Here is an 18,962-nt window from a genome sequence, read left to right on the forward strand (position 1 = left end):
GATAATGAGAACCTAATCAAAGAATTTTTATGTACGTGTGGGTAGTGAAGCCATAGTGTATAGGCATTAGGAAGATACAGTCTTGAACATTTGAACACTGCATATCTTTGTAGAAGGAGAAATTGTATTGGTATTTCTTGTTTAAATCTTAATTTTTGAGTGTAGGTAGTTTCTTTTTTTTTTTTTTTTTTTTTTTTTAATCTCAACATGCAGGTTAAAAAGCATAGGTTTTAAAACTGAAAACTGAGATCTTCATGCTATGTCATAACTCCATGAGTTAGGATTTTTGGAAGTGAAATGATGGGATGATACCAAAAGTGCCACAGGACTTGACTACCCTCTATATCTACTGTGTTTCTGTCTGTGTTACCTATCTGAGTGAGGTAAACACTGTATTGATTAGAGCTCTGTTACTGCAGTACAGCAGCAAAACTGCTACTGAAACAGACAACCTTCTAGCAGCCCTTGTAGACAGGGTTAGTATTTTCCTCTCCTATTGTTTCCTTTGCTATTTTGGTTGTATGTTTTACTGTTAACATTTGTCCTGGTTCGTAATCCAGAATCTCTGTTGGTATCAAGGCCATATTTTAATAAATCTGTATGTACACACAGGTGCATATAATCCTCCCAGTGAACAGATCATAAATCTCAGTGTTATTACTGTGAGTGATATACGTGGAATTCATCCAAGTTTGTCACTCATTTCTTTATAATCAGTGCTCAGAAACTGACATTTTAAAATATGATTTTTTTTATCCTGAAGAAAACATCCCAAATATGTCAGATGAAAGTGTCTCGTTCTTTCCAGAGTACAGAAAGATCCAAGGCTGAGTACTCAGATGTAGATATCCATCGTGGATGACTAAAGCCAAGTATTAATGAATCGAATTTAGGTATATTTAATTTAACCTTAGTGTATCTACCCCAAAATTCAAAAGTTAAATTCCTGGCCTAACACATCAAGCGGCACTTGTGAGAACATTGAGGATGTGAGAGGTATCGTCTAGGTATCATGTACCCTCTGTGTGTGAAAGTCACCTAGCGGTACATGGCTTTGTCTCCTTGAAAGCAGTAAGTCTGTTATTGTAGTTTCATAGAATCATAGAATGGTTTGGGTTGGAAGGGATATTAAAGCCCATCCAGTTCCAACCCCCTGCCGTGGGCAGGGACACTTCCCAATGGATCAGGTTGTTCAAAGCTCGTCCAACCTGGTCTTGGACATCTCCAGGGATGGGGAATCCACTACTTCTCTGGGCAGGCTGGGCCAGTGCCTCACTACCCTGACAGTAAAAAATTTCTTCCTGGTATTTAATCTTAATCTCCCCTCTTTCAGATTAAAAACATTCCTTCTTGTTCTATCCCTGTACTCCCTGATAAAGAGTCCCTCCCCATTCCTGTAGGCCCTATTTAAGTATTGGAAGGATATGTTCCAAGTTTTCCAAGTTTCTCGGATACTTTCCTCTGTCCATACCCCCAGTATATCCCCAATCGTCATATTTTACCCCCATCCCTCATCATCCTCTGTTCCAGCTGCCAGGAACCAACTATCTCACACTCATTATGTACATCTGCTCTCTCTCTGGTCTTGTGCAGAGCCCTGCAGCCAGCTTTTCCCCTTGACCTACACATACTCCTGTAGCCTATCTTCCCCCTCATCCATGCAGTCTCCTCTGACCTTGCAGCCTGTCTTCCCTTTCTGCTGCGCAGCCTGCATCCCTCGTGGTCCTGAGCTGGATGACGTATGGCTTCCTATTAGCACAGTCACACAGCCACGGGCACAGCTGTTCAGCCACAGATCTGCAAACCCAGTAGGTTGGAGATTTCAAAACAGCTATTTCTCCTCCTTTGAATTTCCACTACCCTCTTCTAAGAAATAAATTCATTTTTGTTTTCAAAACTTATTCTTCTGTCCTTCCTGTTGGTGCATTTCACAGTTAGAACTGCAGAACAAAATCATTGTGCAGTAATCCCGCCTTTGTTCATTAAACAGAGCCCATGTTTTTTGAGGAGTCTGTGGGTTTTGGGGTCTGAACTGACATGCTGTGCTAGGACGCATCACATTTGGTAGCATCAATCAGTTTCTGTGTTGTAATCCGTTTGATAGAATGGATGCAGCAGAACACAGTGTGTCACATTGGGAGACATCACCTCCAGAATACATTTCAAAACTGTTTTCAGACGCTGCTCTTCCTTTCCTGACCTATTTTAATAATATTTTTCCACGAAATCTGTAACTTCCGTTGAGTGATATTATGGTTTTCTTTTAGTAACAATTGCAAACCACTACGTGAGAACAATAAGACAATACTACCACTACCTGTAGGTAGTGAATTACTGTTACATAGCTGACCTCTCTTTTTAATTGGTAATGAGTTGACAGCTGATCTTTACGGACTGACAGAGGATGGAATTAGAGAACTGAGAGGTGAAAGAAACCCAGTAGATCGTGTACGCCACCTCTCTGCCGGTGCTGAGAACCAAACTGCCTTGTCAGAGTTGGAAACGTAAATGGGTGGGATTGGACAGCAACGTCCCCATGCTGAAAATATCCTTAGGGAGACAAAGTGATTTGAAAGATAACACTTCAGGTTTCATCTGATATGACATTAGATTTTATTATTACACAGGAGCTTGCAGAACTGACAGTTCTGCTCATAGACCTGAAAATAAAGAAGAGCTGCTATTATATCACCAGCTATAAAGAATTTATGGATAAAATTCTGCCATAAATTACACATCTAATCCCAGTATTAGCTCTGCAGAGGCTGAAGGAGGGCAACCTTCTCCCTCTTGTGCCTCTCTGTAGCCGTCCCTTAGGAGCGTGCCCCTGGTGAAGCTATTGCTTTCATGGATGTTTCTATTGAGTCATTTTTTGAAATCCTCCAAATTATGTAGAGAGGTTCCACCTTCAAGGATGAGGATGAATGGGTGGGTTTAGGCAGTTTAGGTTGGAAATGGGGGTGTTTGGTACATTATTTATATTCCTTCAGCAGCACTACCTACAAGCTGTCTATTCAACAGTCAGTCTTCTCCTCTGATCCTTCCAGATCATTGTGAAACCATCTCAAAAGCATTTTCTGATATCTAGGAGGTCTTGGGAGAAAGGACAGTTATAAATAAGGTGAAGGATTTCCCCTCTCATTGTCTGAAGAAGTAAGGATCTGGTTAAATATTAATGACTGAAACAATCCTATCCTCGTACAATTCATAAAATGCTCATATCTAATGTGATTTGGTACGTAGTACAGGCATAACTCTTGACATGCACATCAGATACCACATTAGAGAACTAAACCCTTTATTTGAGGTTATGAGATAGGTAAATGGTGAAAAGTTTTCCAATTATGCTTTTGTCTGAAAGAACTGTCCAGCTTCCTCCTAGAGTAACTGACACAGTAATCCAAATAACTGTTTTGATCAAACTATAGTCCATGCCTACGGAGAATGAGAGGATAAAAAAAAGAAAGATTATGGCTCTGTGGCAATTAGGCTTTCAAACCAGAATTTCATCAGATTCATTTTTAATTGGATGAATCAATAGTTAAAAGATTTATCACAGAGTTGGTAATTTTTTAAAAAATAAAAAAAAATAAGAATTACTGTTAGAAGTAAGGTACAGTGGAAAAAAACCTACATTTTTTGGTTTAAAAAGTCATGCGTCAATATTTGTACTCAGGGATATAAATGAATGACCTGTTTTTCAAAAGTACTGGCCAGTTGTGGCTTTCAATGAAGTTAATAGGAATTCTGGAGGGTCAGAAGCTTTTAGAACTGGGTAATTTACTCAGATACCTCATTTTAGGCACAAGTACAATAAAGGTCATCTCCCTGTTTTCTAAGCCAGGTGAGTGAAGTGCAATGTAGCTCTTATCAGATACCGTGTAAATATAGCAGAATGGAGTTCTGTGTTAAAGATACTGAGTAAGTTTTACCCTTAAAATGTGAATAACACTTTTGTTACTGTCTTTTAATTCCGCAGGCCATGTAGCCTAATTGAATAGTGCTTAAAGGGGGCCTACAAAAAAGCTGGGGAGGGGCTCTTTATGAGGGAGTGCAGGGATAGGATGAGAGGGGATGGTTTTAAGCTGAAAGAGGGGAAATTGAGATGAGATCTTGGGAAGAAATGTTTTCCTGTGAGGATGGTGAAGTACTGGCCCAGGTTGCCCAGAGAATTTGTGGCTGCCCCAATCCATGGAGGTGTTAAAGGGCCGGGATGAATGGGGCTTTGAGCAACCTGATCTAGTGGGAGGTGTCCCTGCCTATGGCAGGGGGTTGGAACTGCATGGGCTTTCGTGTCACTTCCCACCCAAACCATTCTATGATTCTGTGATTCTGTGATTTTGGTAGAGTTAGTGCACTGTTAATAAATGGATGGTCATATTCAAAGAGTAGTGGTCAATGGCTCAAAGTCCAGATGGAGATCTGTGACAAGTGGTGTCCCTCAGGGGTCCGTATCCATAGTGGGATCGCTACTGATCAATATCTTTATCAATGATATTGACAGTGAGATTGAGTGCACCCACAGCAAGTTTGTGGGTGACACCAAGCTGAGTGGTGTAGTCGCCACACCAGGACAGGATGTCATCCAGAGGGACCTGGACAGGCTGGAGAAGTGGGCCTCTGAGAACCTCATGAGGTTCAATGTGGCCAAGTGTAGCATCCTGCACTGGGGTCGGGGCAATCCTCATTTCCAGTACGCAATGGGGGATGACGTGCTTGAGGGCAGCCCTGTAGAGAAGGACTTGGGGGTGCTGGTTGATGAGAAGCTTGACATGAGCTGGCAATCCTGGGCTGCATCAGAAGAAGTGTGGCCAGCAGGTCGGGGGAAGTGATTCTGCTCCTCTATTCTGCTCTTGTGAGACCTCATCTGGAATACCGTGTCCAGTTCTGGATTCCTCAACGTAAGAAGGATATGGAACTGTTGGAATGGGTGCAGAGGAGAGCTACAAAGGTGATTGGAGGACTGGAGCACCTTCCCTACGAGGACTGGCTGAGATAGTTGGGCTTGTTCAGACAAGGCTCAGAGGAGATCTTATAGCGACCTTCCAGTAGCTGAAAGGGAGCCTACAGGAAAGCTGGAGAATGGCTATTCATAAAGGCTTGTGGGAATAGGACCGAGGGAAATGGGTATAAACTGGAGAGGGGCAGATTTAGACTGGACATTGGGAAGAATTTCTTCACCGTGGAACAGGTTGCCCAGGGAGGTTGTGGCTGCCCCATCCCTGGAGGTGTTCAAGGCCAGGTTGGATGGGGCCTTGGGCAGCCTGCTTTAGTAGGATGTCCCTGCCTATGGCAGTGGGGTTGGAACTAGATGATCTTTAAGGTCCCTTCCAGCCCTAACTATTCTATGATTCTAAATTAAGTGTTGCCTGTAGACTTCAATAGAGTTACTGTAAAGGATATGACTATTTGAAAAAAATGAGCAGGTATCTAGTTCATTGTCTGTTGACAGCTACTGGTTAAATTAAATGGTTAAATGGTTAAATTAAAAGGAAAATATTTGTTTGGAAAGTACTGGCAAGTAAGGCTAATTTTACTTACTTTGAACTGACGTTTCATGTGACCCCTGTTCTGAAATTTTACCCAAGGGGAATGAATTCCTTATTTTCACTACTTAGCCATCGTTAGCTTAGGATTTCTTCTCTTTGGTGACACTCACAGACCTTTTACTCATTGTATGTTAAATGGTAAAACTGCACTGCCAAACTTTGACGATTATTTTTCTAAATATTGCAGTCTTTTACTAGAAACAAAAATTAGATAATTTCTTGTTTACAAGACAGAAAAGAAACCCACTGGCCTTCAATTATGTACTGGATATTGATGGGGCCCAGCAGTAAAAAGTGTTATATGAAAAAGCAGTAGGGGATGATCAGGCCTGATAGCCCGTGCATCTCGCAGTGGGTTACCAATCATGTCCCAAGGAGCTTTCTCTGAATGCCCTGCTTCTCACAAAGCACTTCACTTGTCTTGTGCTACGGGTTAGATTTGTTGTTACATCAGTTTTCAGACTGCTGTTAATTCTGTCTTCTCCTAAAGCAGTAAGACTTTCTCAGCCGTCACTGAACATGAATCTGATGTCTTTTCATTGTAACATTCATTTTATTGTGGTCTTTATGGAATACATAAACTCCGACACCAATGTTAAATTTGGGCATTCAATGGATTTTTAAACAAAAGGACATAGCAGCTGTAGGTAACAGTGAAATGCCATCAGGCTGTCTCTGTGTTATGAGTTTTCAAATGGTGTCTGTCATCCTACTTTTTCATTACTTTGCATTAGAGAGGTGGAATTGTGACTGGTTGACATACTCCTCTCACATCCAAAATATAGGAGGCATTTAAATATCTTTATCAATGCTGAACATTTGTCTTCACTGCTCTTTATTTTGATGAAAGCAGTCTTTGTCACTTAGAGCCTGGCTTTAAGTTTTTTGTCCTTTTATGGCCTCCAAAATTCAGTTTAAAATGAATATGGCAACTACACTAAATATTACATGTACACGCCATGCACAACCACCACTCTACAAAGGGAGGAGTGCTTTTATGATTCTTCAGGGCCCATCTTACAACTCTTCTGATCTATATTATGAGAAATTTGGGTTTGTTCAGCCTGGAGAAGAGAAAGAGTGCCTGGAGACCTTATAGCAGCCTTCCAGTGCCTGAAGGGGCCTACAGGAAAGTTGGGGAGGGACTTTTTATGAGGGCATGCAGTGACAGGATGAGGGAGAATGGCTTTAAATTGTAAGGGAGAAGATTTAGATTAGACATCAGGAAGAAATTCTTCACAGTGAGGGTGGTGAGGCACTGGAACAGGTTGTCCAGGGAGGTTGTGGCTGCCCCATCCCTGGAAGTGTTCAGGCCAGGTTGGATGGGGCTTGGAGCAACCTGATCCAGTGGGAAGTGTCCCTGCCCATGGGAGGAGTGGAACTGCATAGGGCTTTCAGGTCCCTCCCAACCCAAACTATTCCATGATTCTATGAAACTACAATAACAGACTTATTGCTTTCAAGGAGACAAAGCCACATACCATTATGTGAGTATCACACACTGAAAGTACGTGCCATTGTATGCCAGTTTGGGAAATAATAACCTCTGAGTGAAGTTTATATCTGTTTTACTAACTTCTTGTATCCCCTGACCTGCTTTCTCTTCTATCTGTCTGAAATTCCTAGCCCCTTTGTGATCTTGTGATGGCTTCAACAGCTCAGTGAGTGTTTGGTGGAGAAACCTCCACCATGCGGGTATGATGCAAGGTGTAGGAAAAGGTGTCTCAAGCAAAACAGAAACGGGAAAAGAGTCGTTTCAACAGTAGCTGATTAGCTTTAGGGAGTTCCTCCCCCACCTCTTCACTCCTTATCCCTTTTCTTCCTCCTCTCCCCATGTACCCATGATATTTGTGCTAGTAGGAGATGGAGGAGGCTCATGGTAATTGGCTAATCAGCTATTTTCAATTCAATTCCTGGCTGTGCTTACCCTGGCAAATTAACAGTCCTTGTGTATAAATATGACCCCTACTACTGGATTAATTTAATTATGTGAGAATCTCAGTTTTCATTTAAAAATAATAACTTTCTGGCTGCTCTGATAAAACAAGTTTGGCTATGTAGTCTAAATATGGTCTAATGGTTTCAAAATCAAAAGATAAATATGAAGAACATACGAATATCTTACTAACAAAAAATAAATGTTCTCAAATCTTTGCCATGATTGCTTGAGATTGAGTATTTTGAGACCAAAAAATTTCTGATTTTCACTCAGTGCTGGGTCAGCCTTTTCTGAAAGGGAGATCTTTTTAAGCAGCTTCATTTGGGTCCACAAATAAAGAGCTCATGTTCATTAATGACTGTGGGTATCTTAACCTAGAGTACCTTTTGAATATCTTCAGTTATGCATAATGCCTTTTATGGACTTTGTGCACTGCTGATTTCATTCTTGCTATAACTTTCATTTCATCTGTTCTACTGTGAGAGAGGATTTTGCTTTTGAGTGACTGGCTGCTCTGTGTTAGACCAGTGCTTCAGTTTTGCATGTTTAAGAAAGAAGCACAGACTTCAGCCTCTAAAAATAGCAAGTTCAATACCGTTAAAGGTCTGATCAGTACTATAAGTTTTGTGGCAACGACTTAGGGAAGAGTGGCTGGAAAGCTGCCTGAAGGAAAAGGACCTGGCAGAGTCGATCAACAGCTGGCTAAACGTGAGCCAGCAGTGGCCCACATGGCCAAAAAGGCCAACAGCACCTGCCTTGGATCAGCTATGGTGTGGCCAGCAGGAGTGGGAAGTTATCGCCCCCCTGGACTTTGGAGTTCTTTTCCAAATTTAGTGATTGTATGTTTTTATGACTTTATTAAGAATCTAAGTTAATGGCAGACAGTTTTAATTTAACTGAGCTTTCAGTTTCCTCGGGGCTTATAGCAGAGCAGTAGATCTGTTTAGAACCAAGTCAGACTGGTTTCAAAGGAAATATTTTTCTCATCTGAACATCTTTCGTTATTAAATTTATCTATTACAAGTGTGATACGATCGACATAGATGGAACTGTGAACATAAATTAAGTGTATACTAATAAATTAAAATGTGCCAGAGAACAGGTCCAGGCACTGGAACACAGTTGTCCACGCTGGTAGATTGCTAGGATAGGATCTAGCATGATTTCAGCTAGGCTCATTAACGCTCTCTAAGAAGTTTCTGTATAGGACTTGTTTATTTCAATGGTTTACCAGCACCAATCAAGCCTAATCCATGTGTGGATTGAACTTTAATTGAAGTTAGTGCATCTTCAGCAAAGGGCAATTGTAGGACCACTTTAGAAGCTATTGAGTGATAGATCGATTAATACCAAAGAAATATTAAGGGCCTCTTTAGCAGTTTTTGATTATACTTCCATGTATTTCACTTTTTCACGGAGGATCTGTGAAGGATTATTTCTATAAAAATCCTGGGAGTCAAAGGATAACAGGCCAGGCATGGCACCTGTCTAAGTAGACTTTGCCTGAAGCTGAAGTTGAATGTCAAGACCTCCAGGATAGGTGTTGCTTTCAGTGCATACTAGTTCTGTTCAGCAGGGAGCCAAGTATTCTTCAGATCTCTGTCCCGCTTAGTTTGAAAAATGACTGAGAGTTTTTGCAGTTGAGGATGGAGCAGGATTTGTCAGTTTTGAGAGAAAGTCCCCTGTTGTTTGCTTGTGAAGTTATGTCTATGAAAATGCCAACAGCTTGAATATCAATAAAACAGCTTGAATATCAAAAAAAAATCCTTACCAGCTGGCTTTCTGTTGAAATCCTGAAGATCAGGAAGATCAAGAAGGTGACATAAAGACATCCATGTCCTCCAATTCTACTTTTCCAAGTATCTGAATGCTGTTGTAGTCCACTGAAGGATTCTTCTCTCTGGTGACCAATGATAGGACCTGACGGAATGGCAGTAAGATGTGCCAGGGGTTGTTTAGGTAGACTATTAGGAAAAGTTTCTTTACCCAGAGGGTGGTGGAGTGCTGGAAAAGGCTTCCCACAGAAGCAGTCATGGCACCAAGCCTGACAATGTTCCAGAAGCAATTGGACAATGCTTTCAGACCATTGATGTGAATGTTGAGGTTGTCCCATGCAGGGAGAGGAGTTGGACTTGATGAACCTAGTGGGTCACTTCCAACTCAAAACATTCAATGATTCTGTGATTCCATGACTGACAGTATCAGTGAAACATGTTTTGAAAGCTTGAAACAGTCATGTATTCTTTCAGTTGGCAGGTTACAGGCAAAGTCCTTCTAATTTTTTCTTTTCTAATTCCGTGGGGACAAAGTATTTCTGAATTTCTGGAGCTACTCAGTCCAATTTGTAGCTGAGAATTAAAGCTTCTGTTTTCACAAGAAAAAATGTTCAGTAAAGAGCCCCAAACTGCAATGTTCTTTGAATAACGTACATGTGGAGAGGCTCTTTGTACTTACTATGCATTGTTACTTTCTTCCTAAAGTTGAATACATGTTTTTTTGAAGTCCATGTAAATTTTGTTTATTTTTTACTATTTAGTTCATTTAGGTGGGGTCAGGGAATAAGACAAAGCATGAATGACAAGAAAATGAATTGTTTTATCTGACTAAGATCTTTGAAACAAAAGTAGGAAGGCATTGGAAGACAACTTGAGAACTGTGGAAATATTGCTTTCCTTCAAGCCCATCTCACCTCTAAAAGTTTAATTTTAATTTTAATATATTGAAAGCCTCACCATTTGAAATGATAACCACTTCATACATCATATGTGTCATTCACTCGTTAAATAAAGACAGATATCAGAACTAGAGCATGGCTGGTTTATTTGATCTTGCAGGATGTTTCCTAACTTTTCTGCCTGTTGGCTCATCTCTAGTGGCTGTAGATCATGTTAGTCACACAAGCTGTAGCTAACGAGGTTCAAACCTTGTACCACAGCGGTCATATTGCTCTCACTCTGGAACCTCCCAACAATTTCCTTCCTAACACTCCAGTCTTCACTTTTGTGGCACAGGGCATTCAATCTTCACAAATGCAAACAATTCACTTCATGGCACCTCTCACTCCGATTGCAGATAACCCTGGTTTTACCTTCTCATTGACTGTTGATAAATGTTTGTTGCTGGCTGGGATTAGTACTGTGCTGTGCCTCCCTGCTAATCAAAAATATGGCTTTCAGAGAGGCAATCCCACGTTCTTAATATGATATGGTTTATTCCTCACCAGGTTCTGTACACCAGGAAGTAAAATAATGCACTTTCTCCCTGAAAAGTATTTTGTGAACAGAAACCTGTATTTTGTGTTCAGGCAATTTTATTTCTTTTCACCATTGTTGACAACGAGTCTTAGTAGATCAAGAATTGAATGTGGGGATGCAAGTGAAGAGGACTGGAAATATTCTGTTGTGGATCTTTATATTTTATTTTATTTGAGTTCGTAGAGCTCATTTCCAGGTTATACGTGCAACTCTTCCAGGTTATACATATAACTCTGATTACACACCAGTGATAAGCCTATATTATCACAATGAGTAGATTTTTCTTTATGCCCAGGAAAATACACTGGGATGAAAGAGAAATACATTACGATATGAAGAATATATTGTTTAGTTTGGAAACCGAGCAGCTTCTAGCCCTTGGGAGCCATCTCGTCATGGAGGGAGTAAAACCAGGCTTCTAGTATTTATTGTGTGGAAATAATCCCGGTGAGCACCAGCGATGCCTTAATATTGCACTTTCCTGTTTGTGTTCCTTGAGATCTAAAGCACCAGTGTTGATTTGGCTTTCATGCAAAGGCTTTGCATATGTGTTCTCTCTTATGTCCTCCTGTATACTTGTGCAAGGATGTATAACTTAGTCATCAACTGCAGTTTGTGATAGATGTGGCTGATCTGCCTGCTTCCTCAGCACCTCTCTAGAGAAAATGGTCTCTCAGCTGAGAGCGGGTAGCCATAGTAAAACAAAAAGGACTGTTTAGTGAAAGTAAGCCTCAAATCACAGAATCATAGAATCATTAAATTTGGAAAAGACCTCCAAGTTCATCAACTCTAACCGTGCCGACTAAACCATGTCCCAAAGTGCCACAGATACATGTTTTTTGAACACCTCCAGGGATGGTGACTGCGCCACTTCCCTTGATGGCCTGTTCCAGTGCTTCACCACTCTTTCAGTAAAGAAATTTTTTGTAATATCCAATCTAAACCTCCCCCGGTGTAACTTGAGTCCATTTCCTCTTGTCCTATCACTGTAAAAATGGACCAGCTTTTCAATTTTCATGAGAACAGCGGATGTAGACTTGCTAATTTTGTGTCATCCATCAAGTTTTCTAAGAAAAAGAGGGGAAATTTGGCCATAGCATAGAAGAAGTGTCCTGTAAGAAAAACATTTCTATTATGGAGACCTGAGGGGAGTTCGAAGGTACTGGCACTGCCAACTCCAAGTCTCTGAGGAAAACTGCATAATGGGTTTTGGTTTGCATTTCATGCTCCTTTCCCCTTCTTGATTCAGTGTTGGTCAATGGAAGAGCAATTATATTTCACAGAATCACTAGGTTGGAGGGAACCCACTGGGTCATCAAGTCCAACCATAAATAAACCATTTGATCTGCTACAGTGGCTTCCAGTGGCAGCAGTAATTCAGTGGCGCTAAAACAGTGCCAGGTGTGATGGCTGTGAAGGAAAGACTCTGTGTGGTCTGTTGTGAATGGATGTGGCATCCCTGTGTTGGATAAATATTCATTTTAGCCAACACTGCTGGGAAATGGTTCAGTAGGCACGGTGGTGTTGGGCTGGATGGTTGGACTTTATCATTTTAGAGGTCTTTTCCAACCTTAAAGATGCTATGATTTGATGGTTGTATTGGGTGTAAATGTTGAGGTTTTGGTTGAAGGAGGGTGCAGGAGCCTCTCTGAGCAGAGGCAGGGGCTGCCCCTCCAGGCAGACACGGCAGCTTCCAGGTGGCTCTGCAATGGTCCCACCACAAAACACAGCTGAGCCCCTCAGCAGTGCTGGTGGTGCCTTGGGCAAAATATATATAAGAAAAGGCAAAACATGCCACAGCAGTAAGGAGTGATGATCTGAGGGCTGTAGCACTTCCCATTAGGACAGGCTGAGAGAGTTGGGGCTGTTCAGCCTTGAGAAGAGAAGGCTCCAGGGAGACCTTATAGCGACCTCCCAGTACTGAAATGGGCTCCAGGAAAGCTGGGGAAGGGCTCTTGGTCAGGGAGTGCAGGGATAGGACAAGGGGAATGGTTTTAAGATGAAAGAGGGGAGATTGAGATGAGATCTTAGGAAGAAATATCTTCCTGTGAGGGTGGTGAGGCACTGGCCCAGGTTGTCCAATCCACCTCAGCTCTGGAGGTGTTCAAGGCCAGGCTGGATGGGGCTTTTGAGCAACCTGATCCAGTGGGAGGTGTCCCTGCCCATGGCAGGGGGTTTGAAACTGGATGGGGTTTAAGGTCATTTCCAACCCAAACCATTTGATGATTCTATGATTCTATGAATTGTAAGAAAAAAACAGTTGATTTTATGCAAAACATATATTCTAACACATTTTGACTTTTTTTTCCCCCTTCTAGATAAACATCATGTCAATGGAAATAGAATGGTAGAACCTTTCCCAGAGGGAACACGGATGGCTGTATTTGGTAAGACGTCACTTCTAAAGTAATAGCTCTAAGCTATATAGTGTTACTGCATGCCAAATTTCTTGTTTCAGCCTGAGTCCTTGTAGTTTTAGAATCTGAGCTCCTCTTGTTATTTTCTAATCACTGCAATCAGCAAAAGCCACTGATTGTTTTGAGAGATGTCCACACCCCAAAAATATATTAAAAGTAATTTTCTGACTTATGCAAACAGAGAATTTACACCCTTATTTTGTTCCATAATAATTCCAAAACCAGTAGCTTTTTATGTATGAAAATTCCTGTAAAATCATTAATTAATTTAAAGGAAATCCGAGATGATCCATGATTGCCCAGACCTGAAATCAGGCAAAAATCTCAAAACTGTTGGGTGGAAGGCTTTATCTGCTGTTCTCACAGAGCTTTTGCCATTTCTATGCCCCAAACCAAGCCTGCTGGTTTGTACTTCCCTTTATGAGTGGTCCTGAAAACTTCATGCTAGGTGTTGTTTCTCTAAAGAAATGAATCACTTCTGGAAGAAACAAACATCCTAAAGTAAATCAGAATCATGAGCTTTTTACCAAGATAGGGACTTTACCCATATCTGGGAATCATTAGAGCTGTCATTTCAGAATGTGCTAATGTTAATCCTTAGGGCCAAGCCTATGGAATTTACTAGGGAAGAAAAAAGTTGATTTCTATGACAATTATTCTTAAAACTTATTGTTACAGAGAATGAAAAATTTCATAATCCTGTTTTGAAACATAAGACTGAATTGTTTAAAAAGGATATAATTGTCTATGAATTTCTACAGGATGATACGGAAGTGTCTTAGGAAATTTATTATATCTTGTTAAATGTTTATCTGTCTGGGATGTTGAAATAAATTGCTCTTGATACACCTGCTATATCATCTAGCTTGATGGACTTGTAAATCATAGTATGTGTAGGTCAGGTATATAAAGTTACCATCAGTATTTTTGACCAGGGCCCGCTCTAATAAGATGTATGTGAATTTTGGCAATCGCAAGGCAATGTGAGTAACAACAAATATGTAAAAACAGGATGTTGGCTGGAAAGCAGTGATTCTGAGAAGCAATGGTGTATAAATGCCCAGCATGATGTAACAAAAATAATAAATGCAGGATGCCCCATCCCTGGAGGTGTTCAAGGTGAGGTTAGATGGACAGGGACACCTTCCACTGGATCAGTCTGCTCAAGGCCCCATCCAACCTGTCCTTGAATGCTTCAGGGAGGAAGCATCCACAGCTTCCCTTCCCTAATCATCCCTTCTGAGGTTAAAGATTAAGGATCTGTATTTCACAGCTATGTCAATAGCCTATGTCAATACAGCATTTTCTCCATCACTGAGCTTAGCAATGGGGATCTGGTTTCATATTTAAAAACAAAAGACATAGCATAAATATTTCAAAAACCTGAGCAGTGTCTGAAATTTCTTTTGTAGTAACAGTTCACATATCTGTCTGGAATGAATTGTTGATCTTAATCTGTTTCCAAGCAGAGCTGTTTTTGCGTCTAAACTATTTTGCAATCCTGTGTAGAGTAGAAAGGGCTAAATTGTCCATGGGCACTCATTTGTTGCTCCAACAATTATCTTTTCAACTGATTATCATGAAAAGTCCTAGTAAGTGTTAAGTTTCTGGTGGAGCTGATGTTTCTGTAGTTACCACGGCTGAAAAGGAGATATGGTTTGTGAGTGTCACTCTCTTAAGGTGGGTGACTATCCCAGTATTGTTACGATATCTTCAAGTTCCCTTTAGAGTTCCTCTAATCCAGTATTGTCTTTCTGCCAGTATTCCCTTGTCTGTGGATTTTGGGAATATAGAATAATTCTTGAAGTGGTGGAATGGGCGATAGTTTGATATTTTTTCTTTTGAGCTAATTTTGAAGTCATCCTTCCCCTGTGCTCAGCATTGGTGAGGTTACACCTTGAAACCTGTCTTCAGTTTTAGGCCCCTCGCTACAAAATGGGCATTGAGGGGCTGGGGCATGTCTGGAGAAGGCCAGCGAAGGTGAGGAAGGATGTGGAGCACAGGGCTATGGGGAGCGGCTGAGGAAACTGCAGTTGTTTAGTCTGGAGGAGGCTGAGGGGGGATCTCATTGCTCTCTGCAGCTCCCTGAAAGGAGGTTGAAGCCAGGGAGCTTTTGGTCTCTTCTCTCAGTAACAAGTGCTAGGATGAGAAGAAATGGCCTCAAGTTGCACCAAGAAGGTTTAGATTGGATATTAAGGAAAAAAATCTTCACTTAAAGGATTGTCAGGCACTGGTGGAGGCTGCCCAGGGAAGTGTTTGAGTCCCCGTCCCTGGAAGTGTTTTAAAGACAGGTAGATGATGTGCTCAGGAATATGTTTAGTAGTGGACAGGTATGTCTGGATTTGATCTCAAAGGTCTTTTCCAACAGATTCTATTATTCTAATGGAAAATGTTTGCATGCTTTCTTTTGAGTTTCAAGGTTACAATGGGTGTTGAGATTCTTCTTTGAATTTCTTCGAGCAAGCAGGCTCAGGAAGTTCTGGTGCAATCTGATATTGATGTGGTCTTCACTGTTTAAATTTTGTTAAAGCCTCTCCTTTATTTCCTTTATTGTGATGGTTGAATCAGTTTTCCAGTGGTTGAGGTGGGTGTTGTGCGAGTGCCTCTATTGATTCTATCAGTGACGATTCTATGTGATTTGTAATGTTTCACAGAAACTAATATTCTGCATAAATAATTTAATTGGGAGAGCACAAAATCTTATTAAACATCCTACTTTGAATCATTTCTGAGGAACTCAGTTTTATTCCTGTCAAGCTTGGTAACTTCCATAATTTTTAAATTGCCCTAGATTTTCCACAAGATTGTGATTGCAAATGTTGGGATACGTGGTGAAAACTCCTGCTGCTGCCATCTGTGCTGTGAATAAATGGAAAACCTACATCCTCTTAGGTTTACTATTAGACCTGAAAGATAATAGTATACAAACATGACTCTGATGACAATTGTTGGCATTTGTTGGCATTGGCATCCCATTCTGATATGTTGTATGGAAAAATGGAGCGACAGTTCAGCTTTGCTGCCTCCAACAGGGCGGTTTTGCTGGCCCAGTTTGAATGAGAGTGAAAGGAAGCACTCAAAGAAGAAAAAGATTATCTGTTAGTCATTCTTCTCCTCAGACAATTACTCATCCTATCCATGTATACTCCCGTTAACAGCAAGTCCTTTGTATTTTTGGACTGTAAACTAGGAGTAAGAAACTGAGCTAGTCATTTGTATAAGTAGACTCACTGACTGTACCTTAGCAAGAGACTGCTCCTTAAACCTCTAGTCTAGAAACATCTTTTAGTCCTTTAATTGGGATTGCATGAGGACGTCTCAAAGAGCAGTGGCTATGAAGAAGTAATCCCTCTTCCTTAGAAATATCTACAACAGCTAAAAGATGGTGAATAACCTTGTGATTTTGTAGATGCAGCCTGCTTGCAGTGAATTTTCCCACTGCTTGGGTAGTTTTAAATTCACCACTAGAAATAACAGTATAAAATATAATTCTGGATTGTAAACACTAGTCCTTTTACCTGCTTTCACAATGCAGTTAGCTTGCGTGACATAGTTCCATCTTCTGCAAAACCTTTTTTGAGATGCTCTTACCAATGCTCCGTTATTTACTTTATGATATGACTTCTTGTTTTCATCAAGGTATGGGGTGAATGTACACGGGTCATTGTTCCTGCTGCTTTCCCATTTATAACAGAACCTCACAGTTTTCAAATGACTATATAAATGATCTTAAGATTCTCTGGTTGTCTGTTTAGCATTATCCAGCTGCCTAAAATACACCTATTGTTTATCAGAATAAACAAACATTTATTCTTGTTTCTACAGTGGTGAAAAACCTAGATTTCAAGGGTGAGGGTGATTCTTTAATGGAAATGTTTAATGCTAACCATCCAGTGACCTCTTAGTCCAGCTAATATTGAAGCACTAAGAGCCCAGGAGATGCATAGGCACTGCTTATGGTCTTGCTGGAGACACTAGAATGCTGGATCAAAAATCATTGTGTCCCTTGAACTAAAGAAGGGAGTGTATTCCCAGGTCCAGCAACTGAAACAGATGAAACTCCAGATGTTATGCCTTTGGGTTATGGAGAGCGAAGTCATTCAATAAATGAAAGATTTCTTGTATTTTTTTGTAGCTGTAGATATTTTCACTTAAAAGAAATTTTCCTGTAGTGACTGATTTCAACCAAAAACCTAAACAAAAGACAAAACCTGAACATGTATTACGGGGTTTATAACCATAGAATCATAGAATCATTAAGGTTGGAAAAGACTTCCAAGATCATCCAGTCCAACTGTCAGCCCAACATCACTGTGCCTATTAAATCATGTCAGGAAGTGCCACATCTACACGTTTTTTGAACACCTCCAGGGAAGGTGACTCCACCACTTCCCTGAGCAGCCTGTTCCGATGCTTCACCACTCTTTCAGTAAAGAAATTTTTTCTAATGTCCAATCTAAACCTCTGCTGGCACAACCTGAGGTAATTTCCTGTCGTCCTTTCACTTGTAACTTGGGAGAAGAGACCAACACCCATCTCGCTACAGCCTCCTTTCAAGGAGCTGCAGAGAACAGTAAGGTCAAAATAATGTTTTGAAATGAATCAATTTAGGGTCTAAAATTGGCTTTGGGATAAAGATTTAGAAAATGAAAAGAAATGGTTCAAAGCTGCAGAATATAGGCAATTTTCAATAAATTAGTATTTCCATGACTGTCAATGTACTTCTTTGCATATTTTAAACACATTTAAATAGACTGCTGTATTACGCTCAGAAATATTTCTGGTGTTTCTGAATGTTAAGTGTATGTTTTTTTCTTAAATGACTGCTGCTATTGCAAGACTCCAGTTTATCCCAGAGTGGCTAAGTATGCACCATGCTTTAAATGCTACCTTATTTCTGTAAGAGGAAGCATTGTGCATGTGGTGACTTCACAGAAGGGCTCTTACTTACCTTGAGTACAGTCTGGAGGTAGTTCAGATTTGTAATTACAACACTTTTTAAAGTGGACTTAGGTTTTTTTATGACTTAGTTGTGTTACATTTGCTTGACGTACTGGCTAGTAATGCAGTAATTGGTTTCTTGATGTAAACAATATATAGACAGAAGCAGGACGTTAAGTAACTAATAAGATCTAGTTACAGACATTTCTGAGTTGACAGACAGACCCAAGCTTGTTCACCTTCTGCTCTGCACTTATTAGACGGTGACATGTTCCAGTAACTCTATAGAGCCATATTAGTGTTGCGCTTTGCCAGAGTTATTATGTCCTATTGAGATTCAGGTGTACTTTATGCATTCCTACGATTCCCACTGCTTCCAAAGGTTATTTAAAAACATAAATAGTATTACACCAAGATTGTCCAATTGGCCCCAGCAGAGCCAGGGGTTTCTCTGCCTTTGAACGTGGCCTATTCATCTGCCTCTACAGTGCAGCATCACACCGTACCTTTATACACGGCTTATGCTGGTGAAAAGCTGAGCTCCTCAAACAAGACCTGCTCTTGAGTGCTTCGACCTTTTGTAGACTTTATCAGGACAACTTTTCAACCAAGGGAAAATAATTTTACTTGAAAGTGGGATGATGTTATTTAAGAATGGATCACTCTATGTACTCAAAGAGTTTCTTTTCAATTTTACTGAAACAGCTACTGGTAGCCACATCAGATAAGAAAATTTGAGGCTGCACCTTGAGTGCTGTCTTCAGTTTTGGGACTCTCAATACAAGAAGGACATTGAGGTGGTAGAGTGCGTCCAGAGAAGGGAAATGGAGCTGGTGAAGTGTCTGGAGAACAATTCTTATGA

The 18,962-nt window shown here is 40.6% G+C and overlaps 1 protein-coding gene across 3 annotated transcripts in view; it reads left to right on the forward strand.

Annotated features, from left to right (window-relative positions):
• Positions 1-18,962, forward strand: part of MSRA (methionine sulfoxide reductase A) — a 308,591-nt gene that overhangs the window by 105,977 nt on the left and 183,652 nt on the right. For all 3 annotated transcript variants that reach the window (XM_054062226.1, XM_054062228.1, XM_054062227.1), the window contains one exon: positions 13,061-13,129. In XM_054062226.1, the coding sequence (XP_053918201.1) occupies positions 13,061-13,129 (69 nt within the window). The remainder of the gene's footprint in view (positions 1-13,060; positions 13,130-18,962) is intronic.

Source organism: Cuculus canorus, chromosome 3 (genome assembly GCF_017976375.1).
Source record: "Cuculus canorus isolate bCucCan1 chromosome 3, bCucCan1.pri, whole genome shotgun sequence".
In the NCBI taxonomy this organism is placed as follows: Eukaryota; Metazoa; Chordata; class Aves; order Cuculiformes; family Cuculidae; genus Cuculus; species Cuculus canorus.